General features: G+C 46.2%; 1 protein-coding gene across 5 annotated transcripts; it reads right to left on the bottom strand.

The window, feature by feature from the left end:
- Nucleotides 1-13,986: 13,986 nt before the first annotated feature.
- On the bottom strand, nt 13,987-23,782 carry LOC105870758 (uncharacterized). Of its 5 annotated transcripts, XM_075993308.1 has the most exons (5): nt 23,497-23,781; nt 22,415-22,453; nt 22,161-22,314; nt 21,660-21,786; nt 13,987-16,033 (listed from the first exon to the last, which is right to left on the bottom strand). In XM_075993308.1, the coding sequence occupies exons 3-5, from the start codon at nt 22,197-22,199 to the stop codon at nt 14,571-14,573; spliced, it is 1,629 nt and encodes a 542-aa protein (XP_075849423.1). In that variant the 5' UTR covers nt 22,200-22,314; nt 22,415-22,453; nt 23,497-23,781; the 3' UTR covers nt 13,987-14,570. The 5 variants fall into 5 exon arrangements, with proteins under 5 accessions (XP_075849423.1, XP_012619026.2, XP_012619025.2 ...); XM_012763572.3 differs by having other exon boundaries at nt 21,660-22,314; nt 23,497-23,782; XM_012763571.3 differs by lacking the exon at nt 22,161-22,314 and having other exon boundaries at nt 23,497-23,782.
- Nucleotides 23,783-24,581: the final 799 nt, after the last annotated feature.

Raw genomic sequence — 24,581 nt, 5'->3', positions numbered from 1 at the left:
AAGGACCCCGACCGGGGTTGCAGCGTGCCTTTTATCCCTATGGTGCATACGCTATGCAGTGGCTGATCACACGTGGTCATGCATTGACCTTTGCCATGATTGGCTGGCTGGAAGCCCCACTATACAGGGGTCCGAACAATGCAAAGCTGGCGCAAACAAGCGAGCAAGCAACGGTTTCCATGGCAAGCAAGCAACAGTTTCCAGAAGCCGGATGTTAGTTCCGGCTTCACTGGGGTGTGGGCCTTGCAGGTATGCAATGTCTCGACCCCTCACATTCCCCCCTTTCTTTAGAAGCTGGTCGAGCACTCTTGCTCGTCTCTTGGGTCTTCTAAAGGTTTCAGGTCTGTGCTACTTGACTAGAGCTTCTGATACTGCGGCTGCAACACTAAAAGCTGTACTGTATTAACCCTTTTTTATAAAGGTTATTATTTTGTTTAATATGCAGGGTCCGAATGTAAAGACTAAGAGCAGAATTACTAGTGGTCCTAATAGCGTTGAGATAAGGGTAGTTAGCCAAGGGGAGCTGTTAAACCAAGATTCAAACCAACCTGCCTGCAGCTCGTTTTCCCGCTTGTGGCAGGCAAGCCCTTCTCTAACTTTAGCCATAGATTCCCTGACGACTCCTGTGTGGTCCGCATAGAAACAGCACTCTTCTCGGAGGGCAGCACATAGTCCCCCCTGTTGAAGGAACACTAGATCTAGCCGATTTTGTAGTACTACTTCGGACAGGGAGGTCAGAGACTTTTCCAGATGGGAGATAGCCTCTTCTATTCTTGCAATGTCTTCATCAATGGCTGCTCTCAAGGTGCTGAACCCTCTCTGTTGCATCGCTAGGGAGGAGATACCAGTCCCTGCTCCTATTGCCCCCAAGCCAAAAAGTGTGGCCAGGGTAATGGCTGCAAGGGGTTCTCTTTTTTTCTGGAAAATTAGGTTAGTGACCCCTTGGCCTGCCTGCTGGTGTACATGGTCTCTACTGTATGGTATATTATTTTAGGGAACACTAACACCATAACAGTATTTTTTTAGATTCATTAAAAACTGATAGGCTAAGGCAAGGGGTTAAACCGGTTTTGGAGCAAATCCACCATCTACTTGGCCCGGGAATGACCCATTTTTTTTTTTTTCTGATTGATCTATTACTCTGTTACCCCCTGGTGGCACTGTTCCCAGGCAGGTCCCCTTGCCAAGAACTGACTGAAAAGTGAGACCAGGGCCTTTACGGTCCCATTGACATGACCTAGGGGAGGCTTCTGTGGAGAGGTTGAAATTGACGGCCATTCCCACTGCTTCGTATGCAGCTGTCAACATCTTTTACAGAGGATTTATTTTACAGAGTTTTATTTTAGGCACCGTGCTTATGGGGCTCTCTAGGGTGAGTGAGTTTGTCCCTAACTTTATCACTGGTTTGGGGTGCGCCGTGGCCGGCCGTGGGTGCAGCACCTGGTTGGGCCCTACTGTCACCGGGAGCGGGGAAACTTTAAGTTTGATAGCTATTAAAGAGCAGAGGTACGGCCTCTGATAGAGGCATACTCCCCATGGGAGTCCTGTTACCCATCGCTTGTCTTTCTTCCCTTCTTTTGTGAATTTTATTCTCACTAGGTTGCAGTTCGCTGCGTATTTCTCTTTTGTGCAGGGTTGGACGTAGGACATTTCAATGAGGAAAGGTTGGACCTGCCATTTCCATTCCCCGTCATTTGTGGTGACACAATCCCACTTGGCACAATAATGGTTAACAATTCCCCCACAGCGGCGGTTCTCTTTCGCAGGCCGGAATCCTGGGCATGCGAAGAAACCTGCTCTGCTCATGCCTATTCTTCGCTGATAGTAATAGGGCACCACCGATCTACCGGCCGCGAGACCGACCGTGAATGGGGGCCTCCGAGGGCCGGGCGCCCCTGGGGGCTCACCCACGCTGATGGGGCTTACTTCTTCTAGGTTAAACATAAGGTCTGGCCACCATCCGTTTACGGGGCCTACCCCCGAAGTCACATTCTAGACTTCATGAGTCTCTTGATTGGCAATCTCTCATGTGAGGTTACGAGGTTGGTGGGGATTGCTATTTATCACGGCTGCCACACTCTTGCCCACAAGCAAAGTAACCCCAAAGCACCCACATAAAAGATATAAAACAAGCCTAGCATGCATCTCTGCGACGGAGTCCAACCTCTAGGTGCTGCAGTCCCAAGTCCGACTCCAACTAGTATGACCAGTACTCCAAAGAGGACTGGAGTCACTAAGTTCATCTACGCTGGTGTCACTCGGGTCAGCCTGGTCTTTAGGGGGTTCTCCGGATCCACCGTTGCCTTCCACTGGCTCTGGCACTGTTCTTGGTCGCTCTTGCTAGCCGACCTCACGTGGGAGTGGTGTATCCAGGTTGATATTCCATCCACCTTGAGGGCAGTGGGAGTAACAAGGATAACTTGAAAGGGGCCCTTCCATTTAGGCTCGAGGGTTTTGCTGTTATGTCTTTTTACCCATACCCTGTCTCCCGACTGGTGTGGGTGATAAGAATGTTCAGCACTACCCGCCCCCAGCTCTGTGGCCTGGTATATGGCACAGAGGGCCGGCCACACTCGGCTGTGAACGCGCTGCAGAGCTCGAACGGCTTGCAACACGTGTTTGGGGTGTTTTGGGAGAGCCTCGGGGCTTACCCTGGGTACCACGGGCGGAGGAGTGCCATACATGATTTCAAAGGGGGTTAAACCTAAATGATAGGGGGTGTTCCGGGCTCAGAACAGGGCGAAGGGAAGGAGGGTCACCCAGTCCCCGCCAGTCTCTAGGGCCAATTTAGTCAGACTCTCCTTCATTGTTCTGTTCATTTTTTTCACCTGCCCTGAGCTCTGGGGGTTATAGGTACAATGCAGTTTCCAATTGGTCCCCAAAGCCTGGGCCAGTCCCTGACTGACTTGGCTGACAAAAGCAGGTCCATTATCTGATCCTATTCCTTCTGGCAGTCCATACCTAGGAACTATTTTTTCTAATATTTTCTTGGCTACCGTTAGAGCAGTCTCTTAGTGGGGAAAGCCTCTACCCACCCGGAGAACGTATCCACCATAACTAGCAGATACCGGTACCCATATTTCCCAGGCTTTACTTTTGTAAAATCTACTTTCCAGAACAGCCCTGGCTGCCTCCCCCTTTCCCTCGTACCTGCGTGGGTCCCTTTGACCCTCCCCGGCTGCATGACTTGACAGGCAGTCCCGGACGATGTCGCTCGCCACTCGTCCCTGCAACATGAACCTAAGCTGGGCAGTGTTTAACAGTTGTAGCATTTTTCTCTTTCCTAAATGTGTGGTCTGGTGTAGGTGCGTTAACAGGTGACGTCCCAAAGTCTCTGGCACTATCAGGCGGCGTTCTTCGTCTTTTTGCACATTTAGCTGTTTTGTAGCCCAGGCTTCATCTGCACTGGAGTAGTCTGGCAGAGGAGGTATCTGTCCCATGCCCGGGGGTGGTAGGCTTATATGCAGAATGTGGGGTGGCTCCACGCCCTCTGCTGCTCTTTTAGCCTCGGCATCTGCCCTTCGATTGCCCCGTGCCTCCAGTGAGTCTCCACCCTGATGTCTAGGGGTGTGGACTACCGCCACTGCCTTTGGCAGCAAGACAGCTTCTAGCAAGTGGAGTATTTCAGGCTTGTGCTTAATCTCCTTCCCTTCTGCTGTGATGAACCCCCTTTCTCTGTAGAGGGCTCCATGTATGTGCACAGTACCGAAAGCATAGCGGCTGTCAGTATATACTGTCAGCCTCTTCCCTCGGCCCGACTAAGAGCTGTCAGTGCGATCAATTCTGCCTTTTGGGCAGATGTTCCCTGTGGAAGGCATGCCGCCCAGACAAGTTTGCCTTGATCATAGACTATGGCCGCCCCCGCATACCTGTGTCCATTGCGCATGAAACTGCTCCCGTCCGTGAACCAAGTTAGGTCGCTGCTCGGAAGGGGGCGGTCCTGCAGGTCCTGCCGAGCCATCTGGCTCTCAGCCAAGATCTCGAGGCAGTCGTGTTCAGGCGCGGCAGAATCGGGGTTTGGAGAAGCGTTGCGGGGTTTAGGACAGTGGGGGTTCGGAACTCAACTCGGGGTGCGTCCAGCAGGAGCCCTTGGTAATGGGTCAGTCTTGCATTTGTGATCCATCGCCCCGGCGGCTGCTTTAGAACTCCTTTTATAGCGTGTGGCGTGGTGATTAACAGTCTCTGCCCCAAAGTAAGCTTGTCAGCGTCCTTGACTAACAGGGCTGTGGCTGCGATTATTCACAGGCACGCAGGCCACCCCCGCCGCCACGGATCTAATTTTTTTTGACAAGTATGCCACTGGCCTTTTTCAGGGCCCTAGGGCCTGTGTGAGTACGCCCTTAGCTATTCCCCTCTTCTCGTCTATGAACAGGTGAAACTCTTTTGTCAGGGAGTGCTAGGGCCGGGGCTTCCAGCATGGCTGCCCTCAGGGCTTGAAAAGCGTCTTCCATTTGCACAGTCCACTCTCATGCTCGCCCCGCCTTACACCCTTCATACAGAGGTCGAGCCTTTTAGTCCTTACACCCCGGTTTCTTCACCGGCAACAGGGGGGTGTTCCAGGCCGACTGGCATTTCCGGAGAATCCCACTGTCCAGGAGTCTCTGAATGTGGGGCGTAATTCCCACTCTGGCTTCCTGGGACATGGGGTACTGTCTGACTCGGGCTGGCTCGGCTCCGGGTTTTAACTCAACGTAAAGAGGCGGCCGGTGTTTTGCCCATCCTGTGCCCCCTGTCTTGGCCCACGCCATGGGAAATTTACAGAGCCATTGCCCCATGCCTTTTTCTCTGCTTTTTGTGGGCTGGTACAGTCTATATTCATTTGCCTGTGTCAGGGTCAGGATCTGAGTGACCCGGGGCAGTTGATAGCCTTAAGCTTGGTAAGGATGTCTCTTCCCAGTAGTGATGTGGAGCACTCAGGGATGACCATAAAGGCATGACTCACTTGTCCTGAACCCAAATTTAATTTCCGCCGTGTGGTCCACCGATATAGTTTAGCTCCTGTATTTATGAGGAAGCTGACTGGGTTCCCCTCTACTTGCAAAGTTACCCTAGGTTTGGGGAGGGGGACTGAACCCCGTCTTCCCTATTCATCTGTCACCTCCTACAACCATGACTTTTTCAGGACCTCTAAGTCTTTGCCCCCCTTTCTTTTGGGGGCACTCTCGGGCCCAATGCCCATGCTCCTTGCAATTAGCACATTGATCCTTGCCTAGCCTCTTCCGCCGGGGCCTTCGTCTCTCTTTTTTTTTTTTTCTTACCTTATTTGCCCCCCTCTTGTGGTGGCTAGCAGGATTTTAGCCATTTTTCTGTTTGCTTTACCTGCCTCTCTAGCTTGGAATTTCCTATCTTCTATCCCGATCCTCTCTAACCTCTCTTTTGGCGTTTCTCTATTGTTATAGACCTTTTTTGCCACTTTTAACAGGTCTTGCAGAGTCTTCTCGCCTAGTCTATCTATTCTCTGCACCTTGCGCCTGATGTCTGGGGCTGCCTGATTAACAAATGCTATCATAACAGCGGCTTGCTGTCTTCCATAGTGGGATCTATGGGGGTGTATTGCCGGAAGGCCTCCATGATCCTCTCTAAGTATGCTGCTGGGCTCTCCTCCGGCCCCTGACGAACATCTCCTACCTTGGCCAAATTGGTCGGCTTTCCCGCTGCCATACGGAGACCGGCCATCAGAGTCTGGCGGTAGACCTGGAGACGCTCCCTACCTTTAGCCTCATTGTAGTCCCAGGGTGGCCATTCAAGGGGGAAGGTCTGATCAATGGTCTGCGGATTCGTGGCAGGTCTGCCATCTTCACCCAGGGCCAGCTTCCGTGTCTCCCCCTGAATTTTTTCTCTTTCCTCCGTTGTGAAAAGCACCTTAAGTAACTGCTGGTAATCATCTCAGGTGGGCTGATGAGTAAAAAGAACAGAGTCTAAAATATTAATTAGGTCTCTCAGATTCTTGGAGAAGTTCGAGTTTTGAGATTTTCAATTATAAAGATCACTGGTAGAGGAGGGCCAATATTGGAATGTCTGTGCTCTGTCCTTCCCCAGGGGTCCCACTGCTCTCAGAGGGAGCGCCTTTAAGGGCTCCGGATCTGGGGCCCGGCCAGTCCGCTGTCTGGTTTCATAGGCCAGCCATGCTGCCGGTGGTCCCGCGTCCTCCTGGGCCGGGGGAGCTGCAGAGGCTGCCCCGGGGTTATAGGGTGGAGGCGTGTTCCATTCGAGAACTGTCAGATCTGGGTAGAGATTGGAGTCCGGCAACACTGGTGTCCCAATGGACCTCGGACTCCGCGCCCCCCCCCTTTCGACTTCTTTGACTGCCAGAACTTCCGCCTTTTCCCTCGGGGCAGGTAGGGGGGCCTTTAGCCAGGATGGCAGGTCTCGAACCCAGTCTTGCCAGACCACAATATAGGGGATCTGATCAGGGTGTCCGTGGTGGCCAAATACCACCCCTTTTACCTTTTCGATCAAGGAGGCATCAAACGAGCCCTCCCTGGGCCACCCCACTCCAAACGTGGGCCACTCGGCCTCACAAAGGGTAACAAACTTTCCCTTCTTGACCTCTAGGGACAGGTTGTGTGCCCTTGCCCTGACATCTTTAAAATGGCTCACCAGGATGGACAACGGCGTTGTTAGAGCCTGTCCCATGGCTAGTCGATAATAGGCAGATGTGTAAACCAATATTCCGCAGTTGGGGCACTGGGGACAAGGATCTGAATCCCTAGCCTTTCACACTCCCTACGGAGGTAACAGCCGTGCCCCTCCCGCATAGCCACTCCTGGCACGGGCGGCAGGAGATACACTGTGCGCTGCCAGCCCATGCAGGGGAATACTCACCTGGAGGTTCTAGTCGCCCCTGCGGATCTTTTCACGGGTCCCCTGATTCCACGGCCCCAGCCCGAAAACCCATGCAACCCTGATGGGTTCTCGGGCCGAAACCACAGAACCCAGAGACTCCAACAAGTCAACGAGAGATGTCACACTCACTCACACACACACAGAAAGCCGGTGACAAACAAAGCAGACAACAGACAAGTGGACAGTGAGGTAAACAGACAACCTAACCTGGTCCGGACCTGCTCCCCGGTCTCCTCCTGACCGAGCCCTTGGCTACAAGGTCAGCTCCGGAGTCCCAACGGGGCCAGAGGACGTCTCCGCCTGGCTCCGACCGGCGACCCACCAGCGCGTCCGCCTAGGTCCTGTGCCGGCGTCCTGATCCGGGGTCCTGCAAGGGGATTCCGCGTCCCTTGCCCAACACCACACCCGGCTAGTCCGGGGTGGATTTTCACACTCCTCCCTCAGCCCTGAGTTCTATCTGGTAGTCTGTGGGGAAGGCAAATCCCGGACGAGCCCCCAAATGTTAGGGACCGACCTTCCACAGCCCCACTGGACAGAAGAGCAGAGACATCGAGGATGTAATCACACAAGAGGAGGTTTATTTTCTGGCTAGCCAGGGTCCAAGCCCCAGAGCACCAACGCAGTGGCCACTCTTGCAGGCAAGGACCCTGACCGGGGTTGCAGCGTGCCTTTTATCCCTATGGTGCATGCGCTATGCAGTGGCTGATCACGCGTGGTCATGCATTGACCTTTAACATGATTGGCTGGCTGGCAGCCCCACTATACAGGGGTCCGAACAATGCAAAGCTGGCGCAAACAAGCAAGCAAGCAACGGTTTCCATGGCAAGCAAGCAACAGTTTCCAGAAGCCGGATGTTAGTTCCGGCTTCACTGGGGTGTGGGCCTTGCAGGTATGCAATGTCTCGACCCCTCACACAATAAAGCTTAGATATTGACAACCTAATGAATAGACTCAATGAGTTGGAAAAAGAAGAGCAAACCAATTCCAATCCTAGTAGAAGAAAATAAATAACTAAGATCAAAGCAGAACTAAATGCGCGGTGGCTCACGCCTGTAATCCTAGCACTCTGGAAGGCCGAAGCGGGCGGATCGCTCAAGGTCAGGAGTGCGAAACCAGCCTGAGCAAGAGCGAGACCCTGTCTCTACTATAAATAGAAAGAAATTAATTGGCCAACTAAAATATATATACAAAAAAATTAGCTGGGCATGGTGGCGCATGCCTGTAGTCCCAGCTACTTGGGAGGCTGAGGCAGAAGGATTGCTTGAGCCCAGGAGTTTGAGGTTGCTGTGAGCTAGGCTGACGCCACGGCACTCTAGCCCGGGCAACACAATGAGACTCTGTCTCAAAAACAAACAAACAAACAAACAAACAAACAAAGCAGAACTAAATGAAATTGAGAACAAGAGAATTATACGGAAGATCAAAAATACCAGAAGCTGGTTTTTTGAAAAGATAAACAAAATTGACAGCCCTCTTGCTAGATTGACAAGAACTCAAAGGGAAAGGACTCTAATAAACTCAATAAGAAATGAAGAAGGAGAGGTCACAGCAGACACCACAAAAATACAAAACTTTATTTATTTATTTATTTGAGACAGAATCTCACTCTGTTGCCCAGGCTAGAGTGCCGTGGCATCAGCCTAGCTCACAGCAACCTCAAACTCCTGGGCTCAAGCAATCCTCCTGCTGAGCTCAGCTTCCTGAGTAGCTGGGACTACAGGCATGCGCCACCATGCCCGGCTAATTTTTTTGTATATATTTTTAGTTGGCCAATTAATTTCTTTCTATTTTTAGTAGAGACAGGGTCTCACTCTTGCTTCAGGCTGGTTTCGAACTCCTGACCTTGAGTGATCCACCCATCTCAGCCTCCCAGAGTGCTAGGATTATAAGCTTGAGCCACTGCGCCTGGCCAAAACATTATTTTTGACTATTATAAAAAACTATATGCCCCAAAACTACATAACAAAGAGGAAATGGACAAATTCCTGGAAACAGAAGTTGACTTTTAACTGTATCAGGAATGGAGTGACCCTGAGCACATCAGATGATGCCTAAGAATTTCACTGAGGTTATATTGACCTTGAGCCTTATGTGGGACAATGGCTTCTCTGCTCTGAGTGTATGTCCTGTTTGAGTGTCTAATAAATCTCACAGGAGAATGACATCAGTGCAGTGCCATAGCTCAGTGCCTAGGGATAGCTGGATCCAATTAAGACCTTGCCAGTAGGGGTTGTGTGTGATGGCTTGTTAGGGACCGACCCTCCACAGCCCCACCGGACAGAAAAACAGAGACATCGAGGATGCAATCACACAAGAGGAGGTTTATTTTCTGGCTAGCCAGGGTCCAAGCCCCAGAGCACCAACGCAGTGGCCACTCTCACAGGCAAGGACCCCGACCGGAACAACGGCATGCCTTTTATCCCCACGGTGCACAAGCTGTGCACAAGCCGACTACGCATGGATCATGCGTTGACCTTTAAAATGATTGGTTGCCCACTGTTGCCTTTTGAAATAATTGGCGGGTTGGTTGCCCTCTATTGCCTGAGGGGCCAGTCGCCCGTGCTTCAATGACCTCATCCCATAACTCCCCTTACAGCGGTGTAGCGAGCAAGCAATGACCAGAAGCAAAGGTTTGCCGTTAGCTCATTGCCCCACCCAAGTGAATTCCCGACAAGTAGAATTCCTCTGCCCTTCCTGTCCTACAAATTCCTCTGCCTTACAGGCTGAACCATTTAGGACCGTGGGCAACTAAGTAAAGATGTATTGTGTCCCTTCAAAGGTGAACGAGAACTGTTGACATCATCTTCAAAGGTGAATGTGAATTAGAGACTGTTGAAACAGGTACTGAGGCCGGGCGCGGTGGCTCACGCCTGTAATCCTAGCACTTTGGGAGGCCGAGGCGGGCGGATTGTTCAAGGTCAGGAGTTCGAAACCAGCCTGAGCAAGACCCCGTCTCTACCAAAAATAGAAATAAATTAATTGACCAACTAAAAATATATATACAAAAAATTAGCCGGGCATGGTGGCGCATGCCTGTAGTCCCAGCTACTCGGGAGGCAGAGGCAGGAGGATCGCTGAGCCCCGGAGATTGAGGTTGCTGTGAGCCAGGCTGACGGCACTCACTCTAGCCTGGGCAACAAAGTGAGACTCTGTTTCAAAAAAAAAAAAAAGAAAGAAACAGGTACTGAATAGAACATATAGAACATTAAAGTATTTGCCAGTGGAATACTGAATGGCCTCATTCATTTCAATTATGTGAGGTATAAGGGCCTTAATGTGTGAGAGCAAGATAGTAATTTATCATGAAATGCTACTTGATTACATTCTGTTATTTATTTTGTGTACTAGGACTTTTCTAGAATCTTCCTTCAGCTTTCATGTTTAAATTTACTTGTGCTTTCATTCAAATACATATGAAGAAGATGTTCAGCCAGAAAATTTAAAGTTAATTAAAAAGTTTAATTTTTAAAATAATAATCTTTAAAAAAAATACGTATGAAGATAAATTTTTTTTTTTTTGAGACAGAGTCTCACTTTGTTACCCAGGCTAGAGTGAGTGCCATGGCGTCAGCCTAGCTCACAGCAACCTCAAACTCCTGGGCTCAAGCGATTCTGCTGCCTCAGCCTCCCGAGTAGCTGGGACTACAGGCATGCACCACCATGCCCGGCTAATTTTTTCTATATATATTAGTTGGCCAATTAATTTCTTTCTGTTTATAGTAGAGATGGGGTCTCGCTCTTGCTCAGGCTGGTTTCGAACTCCTGACCTTGAGCAATCCGCCCGCCTCGGCCTCCCAGAGAGCTAGGATTACAGGCCTGAAGATAAATTTAACACACTTTCTTCTCCACCTGCGTAAGTCTGGAAATAAACATTTATCTATGGTTGTGGATCCTTCTGGAGACATCCTGATTCCTTTAAAAACACACAGTAGCATCTTTTCTCACTCTCTTGAAGCTCACCTTTTGGTTGTTTGATTCGTCCCACAGTGCTCTCTTAGTCCCTGTGGAATGCCTGTGGACAGTGTGGATACCTAGCACTAGATATGCTATTTGACACCTAGCCTTGGATCTTTGGAATGGAGGCAATAGGCAGGTGTTTTCTTCCCCAAAACATTAGTGCTATTTGTACTTTTTGTTATTACAGAATGTACCAAATATATATGATGGACAACTGAAAAGTGATTAAGAGTTCTTTATCAGTAAATGCTAATAAATCCCAATGTCAATACATTAGAAAACTTTAGAAATTAAGGCCTAAAAATTGCTGTTAAATATGGGTGATATTAAGAATGTCTGAAACATAAAACTTCTACAAATGTGCTCCCTTTGAATGTTCTTCAAATTTACTGAAATTCTCCAATTACTTTATAGAACCACAAATTGTGGATTACTTACAGCTTTTTGCAAACAAGAACAAAGATACAAACTTCCAGAGGATTCATAATGTAAACAGGCTTTGACCCCAAAATTAAATGTTGGAAAATTTCATCTCAATTGTTAATTTACATTCTGACTCTTTGTGAGAAAAACATCTTCAAAGCTTATGATTTTCTTTGCAAATACTGCCTATATTTCAAATATCTTGCCTGCTTTATTTTTTGAACAATTGGTGTATTTCACTGAATAACTTAACTGAATTATTGCAAACATTATAGATTGTATTTTTATTAGCTTTCAACAAATTTTTTTTTAGGGTGTAAGTATGTATCAAAATATTAAAATGGCCGGGCGCTGTGGCTCACGCCTGTAATCCTAGCTCTGGGGAGGCCGAGGCGGGCGGATTGCTCAAGGTCGGGAGTTCAAAACCAGCCTGAGCAAGAGCGAGACCCCGTCTCTACTATAAATAGAAAGAATTTAATTGGCCAACTGATATATATATAAAAAATTAGCCGGGCATGGTGGCGCATGCCTGTAGTCCCAGCTACTCGGGAGGCTGAGGCAGAAGGATCACTCAAGCCCAGGAGTTTGAGGTTGCTGTGAGCTAGGCTGACACCACGGCACTCACTCTAGCCTGGACAACAAAGTGAGACTCTGTCTCAAAAAAAAAAAAAAAAAATATTAAAATGTACATTTAAATATGTGCAATTTATGTGTTGTCAATTATACTTGCATTAAACTGTTTGTAAAACAAATATTCAAAACTTTTTTCTTTGCCCTCAGGGATGCCTAAAGGAAAAAAAAAAAACAAAAAAACTTTTCACATCCTAATCATTTTACTATGTTTTATCATCTATGTTCTAGAGGTTATTTGTCCCTACTGTGGTACAAACAGAATGGTATGCTTCTGGCAACTCTTTCAAAGGCTACATTCAGTGGTATCATACTAACAGTTGGAAATTGACCACAAGAGGAAATTTTACACCTGGGATATTGGCAAACACTACAAACCATGGCTTGATTTACTGTATTAATGAATGTTTAGATTTAAGAATGTAATAGGGAATATGTGAATAATACAGATTAAACTTAAAAATGTGTGGTATACATGGTCATTACACTGTGTCTAATATGAAAATAATTGTGGAACAAAAATTTGTTTATTTGTTAACAAAAAAGGAAACAGACACAATTCCTAACAAAGAAAATAGCAAAAGATATGTATGAAGAGATATTTTACCAAAGAAGATATAAAGATGGCAAATTAACACATGAAAAAGCATTCAACATCATGAATGCTTAGGCAAACACAATTAAAACTACTGTACACGTAATAAAAGGGCAAATTCTAAAAGATGGACCATACCAAGTATTGGCAAGGATGTGGAACAACTATAATTCTCATATAGTCCTGGTGAATAAGCGAAAGCAAACAACCATTTTAGACCACAGCTTGGCAGTTTCTCAATAAGTTACCCTATCCTGTGTCTCAGGCATTACTTTGAGTTATTAATACAAGAGAAGTGAAATGATATACATATAAAGAATTGTACATGTTTATAGCAGCTTTGTTTGTAAACTGGTTTCCAGGTTTGCAAAACCTGGAAATAATGTAAGTGCTCAGAAATAGATGAATGGAGAAACAAATGGTATATTCATAGAAAAGATACAGTAAAAAGAATAACTCATATAAATACCACTGAAGAATAATTATGTCATGAATGAAACTGAAAAAAAATTTATTAATCAAATCATATAGAATTCTAGAAAATACAAACTAATCTATTATAAATGAAGGTAAATCAATGGTTGCCTTGAGGGTCAGGGAGGGAGGGAGAGACTAGAAAAGGGCATGAGGTAAATTAGGAGTGACCAATATTTTCACTGTAATAATTATAGTGAGGGTTTAATAAGTTTATTACCAGGTTTGGTAATCCTGTATTAACTCAGTATCTTTCCTGATGACCTTGGAAGGGCAACCTTATCTGAATGGCAGCAAATATTGTTGAACAATGAAGTTCAAACATCAAAGCCATGTCTCTGGGAGAAGAAATCACCCTTCTTTCTGTTTGTTTTCCTGGCATGTGTAGGAATGACCTTGAGGCAAATATCCCAGAAAAGCTACTGGAATACACAAAATCTTTAGCTTATTTTTTCTGACAATGACCTCAGCTACAAAACATACACATGCCTGGAGATCCTGAGAATTTCTATGCACATTGATTCTGCTCAATCACTGGAACATTTTACAAGAAGCACATTCCATCTAGTTTGCTGCAGTCTACTCCACTATTAATTCAGTGTTGGTCTCCACCCTCTCCCCCACCTGCAATTTTACAGTCTAGCCTACTAAATTTTGGGTATCGGAACACTTGGCTTTGTAGAACCTGTTATGTGATATCCCCTGTAGACAACAACAAACAATTCATGTTGTTCCCAGAAGCAATGGAGGTTTTCTCAACTTCCCGACTCCTCAGGGTCTCCTCTTAGCCTATAAAAAAATTCTGGCATCCAGTCTACAAATTAGGACCATAAAACCCTGCATTCTTTCCTAGGAGGCCTTGGGAAACAATTCAAATTAGGCCAACACTGGAAAGAGAGCAATATTCTTCCATCATATTATCATCTCTGAGGCGCACAAATAATGTAATACCCCTCCACACATGTGCGCACACACACAAAGGTGCTTACTCCATAATTCTGGAAGGTTCCCATTCTGTTTTCAAATAACCTCATATAGTGAATCAAACCCCAAGATTTAAAGTAGTTTAAATAATAAAGCCTTTATTATTGCAAAAATCAAAGCAATGTGAGGCAAGAAGTTCCCAGGTTGGTGACTGGAAAAAATCCATGTAAGCATCACATGAGACCAACATGTCCCTGAAAAAGACAGTCCTTGGCAAGCTGCCAACAAAACTCATATCTGGTTCTGTGGTACAAATTTGGGTCACATCCATGCCTTAACTTGCCAGAGAGAAGGATATGAGGACCCCTTAAGGGCTCAGACTACTCATGATTTCCTCCAGTAAATGGGAAAAACATAGCAGTCTGTTTCCCTGAGCAGATTGGGGTGGCAAATGATGCATACTCTGCGGACCTGGCAGGTGGTGGAGGTGATATGGCTTCTGCCTCAGACACTGTCACTGACATAAATGGCAAGGGCCATAAATGGAAGGTTGGAAAGTGTAAGAGAGCTCCTTAAAGTTTCTACACACCTGGAACTTAAGGGGAATTTCCCCACTATGCAACTTCAGATGTTGGGGCTTTAATTCAGGTAGATGGCTCTCTCAAAGGTGTTCTCCTCCAGTGTAATTACACTAAAAGAAAACTGCATATTCCCTGTACAACTAAGTCCTTTCTCCAGGGTGAACTCTCTGGTGTTGAATGAGGACAGATTTGCAGCCAAAGGATTTCCCACATTTACTGCACTGATAAGGCCTTTTTCCACTGTGAACTCTCCAATGTTGAACGAGGCTGGAACTTTGGCTAAAGCATTTCCCACATTCACTGCACTCATAAGGCCTTTCTCCAGTATGAACTCTCAGGTGTTTAATGAGATTAGACTTACAGCTAAAGGATTTCCCACACTCACTGCACTCAACAGGCCTTTCTCCAGTGTGAACTCTCTGGTGGTTCTTAAGGTTGGAGCTATGGCTAAAAGATTTCCCACATTCACCACACACATAAGGCCTTTCCCCTGTGTGGACTTTCCGATGTGAACTGAAGCTGGAGCTTTGCTTAAACGATTTCCCACATTTACTGCACTCATATGGCCTTTCTCCAGTGTGAAGTCTCCGGTGGTGAATGAGGCTGGAGCTTCGGCTAAAGGATTTCCCACATTCACTGCACTCATGAGGCCTTTCTCCAGTGTGAACTCTCTGGTGGTAAATCAGGCTGAAGTTTTGGCTAAAGGCTTTCCCACATTCGCCGCACTCATAAGGCCTTTCTCCAGTGTGAACTCTTTGATGTTGAATGAGGTTGGACCTTTGGCTAAAGGATTTCCCACATTCCTCACATTCATAAGGCCTTTCTCCAGTGTGAACTTTCCTATGGCTATTGAGGCTATAGATTTGACTAAAGGATTTCCCACATTCAGGGCACTCATAAGGCCTTTCTCCAGTGTGAACTCTCTGATGTATAATGAAGCTGGAGTAGTAGGTAAAGAATTTTCCACATTCATTGCATTCATAAGGCCTTTCTTCACTGTGGACTTTCTGGTGCTGAATGAGGTTACATCTTCGAGTGCAGGTTTTCCCACATTTGCTGCACTCAAAAAGCCGTTCTCTGGTGAGGATTTGCTCGTCCTGAACAAGTGTGTCTGTGTGGCTGAAGGGTTTCTTGACTTCTCCCCAGTTGTGATGACTTTTTCCATTGTGAGAGGTCACCTCACATTTGTTATGGCTATTTGGCCTCTCTCCTGCGTGAATGGCCTGCTGATGGAGAAATCCCATGTTGGCCAGGAAGCCCTTCCCAACCTCCCTGCAGGTAAAGGGCTTCCCTGACACAGGAACTGTGCAGCTCTTTATAAATGAGGCTCTGTCCGCAGAACTTCTGACGTGCTGCCTCTGGTACTGTTGAAGGTTTGCAGTGAAGTGGAATTGTTTTCCACATGTGTATGGTTTCTGTCCATGATGTGTTCCCTGGTGCTCAGCCAAGTGCAAAATATCTCTCAAATCCAGGCCACATATTTCACAAGGGTAGGCATTCTGGGAAGATGAATCTTCTTTGGGAATCCTGACCTGTGGCTCCCCTTCTACAGAAATGCTCTGTTTAGAAGGTGCTTCTTCATGCTCCACTCCATGCCAATAACCTGAAAGCAAAGAAATGATGGTGAAGTACATGTTGCCTTTATTAGGAGGGTGCAATCCAATCACAAATGTACATCTGACACAGTAAAGAACCAGTCCATGGGACTGTTTTCAGGAAAAGGGAGTTGGGGGTGGGGCAGGCACGTCAGGTTGAGGAAGCAGCTGTTGTGCATTACTGGCCCTTTAAGGTCACAGAATAGGTGATGCTTACCAGACACAGAATATAAGGATAAAGTGCGGCCCAGGCTAAGAGGCATATTCTATAAGTCATTCCTCTGTCAATGGCTTTTAGCAGCATCATATCTGCTGGTGACATGTGATGCTGTGAAGTGTATGTGTAGTCCCAGGAAAATCTGATGAACAGTAAATGATGTTTAGGGACTATTAAATGATATATACACACTTCAGGACATACCAATATAAGAAAACATCACAGAGGGAAGAGTATGAGAAACAGGTAATCTTTTTTGATTTAAAGTCTCTACTGTCTGTATTGTCTGATATTAGTATAACCACCTTTGCTCTCTTTTGGTTACTATTGACACAGAATAGCTTTGTGCAGACCAGTATAAAGTTGGATCTTTTTTTGTTTCATTCTGACACAGAGTCTCACTCTGTTGCCTGGGCTAGAGTGCAGTGGCATCATCATATTAACAGCTCACTGTAACCTCAAGTAATCCTCCTGCCTCAGCCTCCTGAGTAGCTGAAACTACAGGTGTGTACCATTATGCTCAGCTAAATTTTTTTTTTTTTTTTTTTTTAATGCCTAGTAAGATTGGCATAAATTTTTTACTTTTTGCAGAGATGGGGTCTCACTATGTTGCTCAGGCTAGTCTTGAACGCCTAGCCTCAAGCAATCTTCCTGCCTCGGCCTTCCAAAGTGCTATGATTAGAGGCATGAACCACCATGCCCAGTCAGTTTGTGTTTATTTTTTCTTCTTTTACTCATTTTGGCAATCTTTGTCTTTTTCTCGGAGAGTTCAATACATTTACATTTAAAGTCATCAGTGATAGGCTGGGTGCAGTGGCTCATGCCTGTAATCCTAGCTCTCTGGGAGGCCGAGGCGAGAGGATCGCTCAAGGTCAGGAGTTCAAAACCAGCCTGAGCAAGGAGACACCGTCTCTACTAAAAATAGAAAGAAATTAATTGGCCAACTAAAAATATATAGAAAAAATTAGCTGGACATGGTGGCACATGCCTGTAGTCCCAGGTACTTGGGAGGCTGAGGCAGAAGGATTGTTTGAGCCTAGAAGTTTGAAGTTGCTGTGACCTAGGCTGATGCCACGGCACTCTAGCCCGGGCAACAGAGCAAGACTCTGTCTCCAAAAATAAAAAAATAAAAATAAAGTCATCAGTGATAAGGCAGGACTGACTTCTGACATTTTGCTATTTGTTTTCTATATGTCTTATAGCTTGTTTGTCTCTTATTTCCTGCATTACTGCTTCTTGTGTTTGGTTTATTTATTTTTTTTGTAGTGAAACATTTTAATTCCTTGTCATTTCCTCTGTATACTTTCTATAGTTATTAATTTATTTATTTGTAGTTGCCATGGGGATTATACTTAGCATCTTAAAATTATAGCACTCGGCCGGGCGTGGTGGCTCATGCCTGTAATCCTAGCACTCTGGGAAGCTGAGGCAGGCGGATTGTTTGAGGTCAGGAGTTCAAAACCAGGCTGAGCAAGAGCGAGACCCCGTCTCTACTATAAATAGAAAGAAATTAATTGGCCAACTAATATATATAGAAAAAATTAGCCGGGCATGGTGGCACATGCCTGTAGTCCCAGCTACTCAGGAGGCTGAGGCAGGAGGATCACTTGAGCCCAGGAGTTTGAGGTTGCTGTGAGCTAGGCTGACGCCACAGCACTCACTCTAGCCTGGGCAACAAAGCAAGACTCTGTCCCCCCCCAAAAAAAAATTATAGCACTCTAATGAATTTATACCAGCTTAACTTCCTTAACTTTCCTGTGTTCTACTGTGTGCTGAGTTGTTTTGGGCCAGCGTTAGCAAAATGACAAAAGTCAATCCTCCTTATCAGTGATTACTTTAAATGTAAATGGATTAAACTCTCCAAACAAAAGACAAAGACTGGCAGAATGCATTTGAAACAAACGAACAAACATGATTCAACTTTATGCTATCTACAAGAGACTCACTTTAGATCCAAAAATATAAATAAATTGAAAGTGACAGCCTGCAAAAAGATATTCTGTGCAAATAGTAACCAAAGACAGCAGAGATGGCTATAATAATATCAGACAATAGAGACTTCAAATAAAAAATTACAAGAGACAAAGAAGGGCATTATATACTAATAAAAGGTTCAATACAACAAGATATAACTATCATAAACATTTATGCATGCAAATAACAGACCATAAAAACAAATAAAGCAAAAATTCACAGAATTAAAGGGAAAAATACAGTTTTACAATAGTTGGAGACATCAATACCCAACTCTCAATAATGGATAGAACAAGCAAAGATAAGAAAATACAGGACCTAAACAAGCAACTAGATCTAACAAACATACCGAACACTCTACCCCAAAACGACAGAATACATGCTCTTCTCAAGTGCACCTGGGAATTCATCAGTGTAGACCATAAATCAAGCATCATTAGATTTAAAAAGATAAACATCATAAAAAAGTATCTTTTCTAACTACAATAGGATAAAGTTGGAAATTAATAACAGGGAAACTGAAAAATTAACAGATCTGTAGAAATTAAAAAATACAATCTTAAACAACCAATGGGACCAAGAAGTCACAAGGGAAATTAAAGGATACTTGGAAATGAATGAAAATGAAAACAACCATCGAAACTTAAGGGATGCAGAAAAAGCAGCACTATGGGGTAAATTTATAGCTATAAACATTAAAAAAGAAGAAAGATCTCTTGGGAATTGATATTAGACTAAGTAGAAAAAAAAACTGGCAAGGAAAAAAAAAAAGAAACAAAAGAAGATCTCAGCTCAACAACCTACCTTTAAAACTTATGGGACTACAAAAAGAAGAAACAAACTAAAGCCAAAGCAACCAGAAAAAGGGAAATAATAAAGATTAGAGGCAAGATAAGTGAAACATAGAGGGAAAAAAAAAAAAATAGAGGAAAATCAACAAGCCCAAACGGTGGTTCTTTCAAAAAATTGAAAAACCTTTACCTAGATTAACTAAGAAAAAAATACAAGACTCAAATTAGAAAAATCAGAAATGAAAGTGATTGCTACCAATTCTACAGCAATAAAAAAGATTTTGAGATAGTTCTAAATCAACTGTAGGCCAACAACTTAAATAACAGAGATTAAATGGACAAATTTCTAGGTACACAAAATCTACTGTGACTGAATCATGAAGAAATAGAAAACCCCAATAAAGCCATAACAGTAAGGAGATTAAATCAGTAAACAAAAACCTACCAACAAAGAAAGAAGAGCCTTGGACCCAAATGGCTTCAAGAGTGAATTCTACTTATCATTTAACTAACAACTAACACTATCTTTTTCAAACTGTGCTCCAAAATTGTAGAGTGAACACTTCTAAGCTCATTCTATCCAGCATTACCCGAATTCCAAAACAAGACAAAGATATCGCAAGAAAACTTTAGATCAATATCCTTGAAAATTATAAATGCAAAAACCATCAACAAAGTATTAGCAAACTGAATTCAGCAGCATACTAAAAGGATTACATACTAAGACCAATTAGAATTTATTCCTGGAATGGGAGGATGATTCAACAAATAAAAATCAATCTAAAAGGGCAAAAATAGTACACGATCATCTCAACCAATGCACACAAAAAAAGCATGAGACAAAATGCAACACCCGAAAAAAAAAAGAAAAAACCGCAACACCCTTTCATGAGGAAAATAGTCAGCAAACCAGGTATAAAGGGACACTACCTAAACATAAAAGCCATACAAAGAGGCCTGGCGCCGTGGTCACGCCTATAATCCTAGCACTCTGGGAGGCCCAGGTGGGTGGATCGCTCAAGGTCAGGAGTTCAAAACCAGCCCAAGCAAGAGCGAGACCCCATCTCTACTAAAAATAGGAAGAAATTAATTGGCCAACTAAAAATATACAGAAAAAATTAGCCGGGCATGGTGACCCATGCCTGTAATCCCAGCCACTTGGGAGGCTGAGGCAGAAGAATTGCTTGAGCCCAGAAGTTTGAGGTTGCTGTGAGCTAGGCTGATGCCATGGCACACTAGCCGGGGCAACAGAGTGAGACTCTGTCTCAAAAAAAAAAAAGAATAGAAAGCAGGGACACAAAAAGATATTCGTACACTCATGTTCACAGCAGCATTATTCACTACTGCCAAAAGGTGGAACAATCCAAGTGTCCACTAATGGATACATGGATAAACAAAAGGTGGTGCATACATACAATAGAGTATTATTCAGCTTTAAAAAGGAAGGAAATTCTGATGTACATTACAACATGGATAAGCCTTGAAGATATTATGCTAAGCGAAATAAGCCAGACACAAAAGAAACAATATTGTATAATTCCTCTCATATGAAGTACTTAAGAGTGGACAAATTCATAATGACGAAAAGTAGAATGATGGTTGGCAGGGGATAGGAGGAGTTATTATTTAATGGTAGAGAGTTTCAGTTTTGCAAGACAAAAAAGTTTTAGGTAAGGATGCTGGTGATGGTTACACAATGATGTGAATGTATTAAATGCCACTGGACTATAGCTAAAAATATACCTAAACTATACCTAAAAATTATTAAAATGGTAAATTTTATGTTATGTATATGTTGCCACAATTAAAAAAAGACTCACAGGAGGTTCCTATAAGAACAGTCTGTGTAAACAGTAACAATGTCGTTTTCTGCCATTAATTTACAATCATAGAAAAAAAAAAAAAACAGGCCTGGCGCGGTGGCTCACGCCTGTAATCCTAGCACTCTGGGAGGCCGAGGCGGGCGGATTGTTCAGAAGTTGCTCAAGTTCAGAAGTTCAAACCAGCCTGAGCAAGAGTGAGACCCGTCTCTACTATAAATGGAAAGAAATTAATTGGCCAACTAAAAATATATAGAAAAAGTTAGCCGGGCATGGTGGCGCATGCCTGTAGTCCCAGCCCCCCTCGGGAGGCTGAGGCAGGAGGATCGTTTGAGCCTAGGACTTTGAGGTTGCTGTGAGCTAGGCTGATGCCATGACACTCACTCTAGCCTGGGCAACAAAGCGAGACACTGTCTAAAAAAAAAAAAAAAAAAAAAAAAACAGTAACAATGTCAGAGACTACGTTTCATGGCATAATCAGGTACAAAGAAATGTCAGGTACAGAAAGGGAGTGAAACTTGGGTGCTAGACAGTCACCAGACAGGGAGAAGGCAAGCCAGGTGAGATCTATTAGGCTTATTGTAAGACTACTGGCAAGCCAGGTGGGATTTATTAGGCTTACTGTAAGCCTACTGATCCCAAATCCTTACCCTGAGTCTTTTGGGCAAGGGTGATAAGGAGAGGCGTATAGTCAGCCCATAGCACCTACCCAGGGAACTGAGGAAGGAAGCAGTGCCTATGGTCCAGATATGAGAAGGACAGAGCTGTTTCTGAGGAAAAGGGGAAAGGCAGAATCTAGTGCAAGGCACAAGAATGAGTATGAGGGCCTTACCCAGGGAGGATGTGAGTGTAAAGTTCTCCAGCATCACATCGAAGTACAGGTGTTTCTGGGCCTCATCAAGAAGATCCCATTCCTCCCAGGAGAAGGACACGGCCACGTCTTCAAAGGTCACGATGCCCTGGCATGACAGGGACTGATGAAACCATGAGCAGTCTCTGGAAGACTCACAATCTATGTCCCCACACATCTACCACCATATCTATCTTCCTCCTAAGCTCCCCAACTCAGAGGAGACACTAGACCCTGGTGCCACTGGCACCTCTTCTCTCTTCATGTTCCCACTGGTCACTGTGTTCATTCTGTTTTTCACTCTGCAACACCTGAGTAAGATAACCTCCCTCCTCTGAGCCCAAACTCCCACTTTCTCCACAATAAGATGCCAAGCTTCACAGGCAGTCATTCCAAGCCTGACTCCTGCCTCCCCACCGCCTGAAGTTTGTTACCACCAGAAAGAAAGGAGACCTACAGCTCTTGGAACCAGCTCAGCCTCACCTCCAAGCAGTTCCACATGCTGGTACCTGTTCCTACCATAAGCTTCCATATCTCTTTCCAATGGCTGCCCCAAATGGAAACACATCCATATAAGTACTGGTCTGGACTCAGGACCCTGAACTTGGGGATTCTCCAGGGTTCCCAGACCTAAGGACTGAGAGAACGGTAGGTGAAGGGTCCCATGACATTACAAATTCAGAGAAAATGTGAGTGGGGTTCCAGACCAGTGAGGGGTTGGGATACCCTCCACTTACCTGTGCAAGTTCCAAAAGCACTTCTGCAGCCATGGGAACCTGTGGAAAGAGGCAGACCCTAGAGGGATGTGACCATGGCGGTGCTCCAGGGGCACAAGCCTTTCCTGCACCCCTGATCCTGCCCCAGATCCAGGCAGCTTCCGGTTGCTGTCTGCCGTGTTTTCCCGAAAATAAGACCTACACATAAAATAAGCCCTAGCAGGATTTCTAAGCATTTGCAATATAAACCCCACCCCGAAAATGAGCCCTAGTGACGCTGCGTGGCCACGCCACGCGGCGCATCTGCACAACCCATGGGTGTGGTCGCGGAGCGGGAAAGACGCGGAGCAGCCCTTCTCATCCGCCCCGTGACAGCTCTGTGGCTCCACGGGAGAGATCGGGCCGGTGGGTCTAAAGGAAACAGAGTCGCAGGACATTCAGGATGGGATTCGGGGTTTGGAGAGTGATGATGATGTTCCAGAAGAAGGCGATTTGAATAAATGTAGATTGTTGTACCGTACTTAAAAAATTAACACATCCCCTGAAAACAAGCCCTCGGGTGTCTTCTTGAGGAAAAATCAATATAAGACCCTGTCTTATTTTCGGGCAAACACGGTAACCTCTGCTCCTCAGTCCTTAGCGCTGCCTCTTACCAGCTGAGCGGCCTTGGAAAAATACCCAGCAGCCTCCTGCCTCAGCATCCCCGTCACCCTCCAGTCTGTTCTTCTAATGAACAGCCTTTGGAGGACTCTTGAAACGCTACCTCGGATCACGTCTTTCATTCTCTCAGCACTCTCCATGGCCCCCAGATCCCTAAGAATAAGGGCCCAACGCCTCAGCCCACTCGTGCAGGCGCGCAGCTGTCTTCTCAGACTTTGTTCTCTACCACAGCGCGGAACCAGCTTCCCCGAACGCTCGCGGACAGGCGCACCTCCGAGCCCTTGCACGCGCGGGCCTCTGCCGGTCGCCCTGCCACCCGCCACCGCGCTGACCGTCAGAAACAGGGACCCCGCCCGCGAGCAGGCGCCCCTCGCCGGGGCTGTAGGATTTGGGTGTGTGCGGGTCGCGGATGGCAGGTGACGCCTGGAGGACGCGGCCCTTACCGGAGCCGAGTCCCCCGGCGCGGCCGCCGCCATCGGTCCCCGGGCGGATCGGAGTCAGGAACCGCGGACGACCGGGCGGAGACCCGGGCGCAGCCGTCAGCCGCCGCCGCCCCTCAGACCCGCCTCTCGCGCCTTCTCGGGCCGTCGCTTTGGTCCCCACGCCGGGTACCAGAGCTGCAGACAGAATTGACCCGAGGGCAGCCAAAGTGACCCAGCGCAGGAAGTCCCGCCCCAAGGCGTAAGCCCGCTCAGGAGAGCCGCTATCCTGGGTTTTCATTGGATAAACGCACTGCCGCTCAACGCACGGTTCTCTGGGTAATGTAGTTGCCGCAGCTGCGCAGGCTGCCCCGGAGGGCGCCCCAGTCGTGCTCTCTCGAAGGAAAGGCCTAGTGGCGCCCAGAGGGGCGCTGGGAAACGAAGCCCAGCCCTCTAGGCGAGTGAGGGGCTCCGTTGTTTCTTAAAGGGGCCGCAGCTCGATTGCGAGGGAGCCCTATGTACGTATGGTTGACCCTTGAATAACGCGGATTTGAACTGCGCGGGTCCATTTGCACACCGAGCGGGTGCCAGTCTCTCCTGCCTCCCCTTCCATCTCTTCTGCCTCTGCCACCCCTGAGACAGCAAGACCAACCCCTCCTCTTCCTCCTCCTCCTCAACCCACTCAATGTGAAGACAACTACCAGGATGAAGACATTTATGATGATCCACTTGCACTTAATGAATAGTAATATATTTTCTCCTCCTTATGACTTTTTTTTTCTTTTCCTTTTTTTTTTTTGGGGGGGGGATACAGAGTCTCGCTCTGTTGCCTGGGCTGGAGTGCAATGGCATTATCAGTTCACTGCAGCTTCAAACTCCTGGGCTCAAGTGAACCTCCTGCCTCAGCCTCCCAAGTAGCTGGGACTACAGGCTCTCAGCACCAACCCGGCTAATTTTTCTATTTTTTTTGCAGAGACAGGGTCTGGCTATGTTGCTCAGGTTGGTCTTGAACTCATGGCCTCAAGTGATCCTCCCCCTCAGCCTTCCACAGTGCTGGGATTACAGGCATGAGCTACTGTGCCTGGCCGCTAGCTTCCTTTATTGTAAGA

Source organism: Microcebus murinus, chromosome 16 (assembly GCF_040939455.1).
Source record: "Microcebus murinus isolate Inina chromosome 16, M.murinus_Inina_mat1.0, whole genome shotgun sequence".
Taxonomy (NCBI): Eukaryota; Metazoa; Chordata; class Mammalia; order Primates; family Cheirogaleidae; genus Microcebus; species Microcebus murinus.
This window is presented reverse-complemented; position numbering and strand designations above follow the sequence as displayed.

Bases quoted from the DNA above. Each gene is read 5' to 3' on its own strand.
- LOC105870758 (XM_012763571.3), bottom strand. From the start codon at position 23,529: ATGGCGGCGGCCGCGCCGGGGGACTCGGCTCCG. The intron at 21,787-22,414 runs GTAAGTGGAGGG...CTGTCATGCCAG, and splicing joins TGCTTTTGGAACTTGCACAG to GGCATCGTGACCTTTGAAGA. The intron at 16,034-21,659 runs GTAAGGCCCTCA...CTTTGCTTTCAG, and splicing joins TACACTCACATCCTCCCTGG to GTTATTGGCATGGAGTGGAG.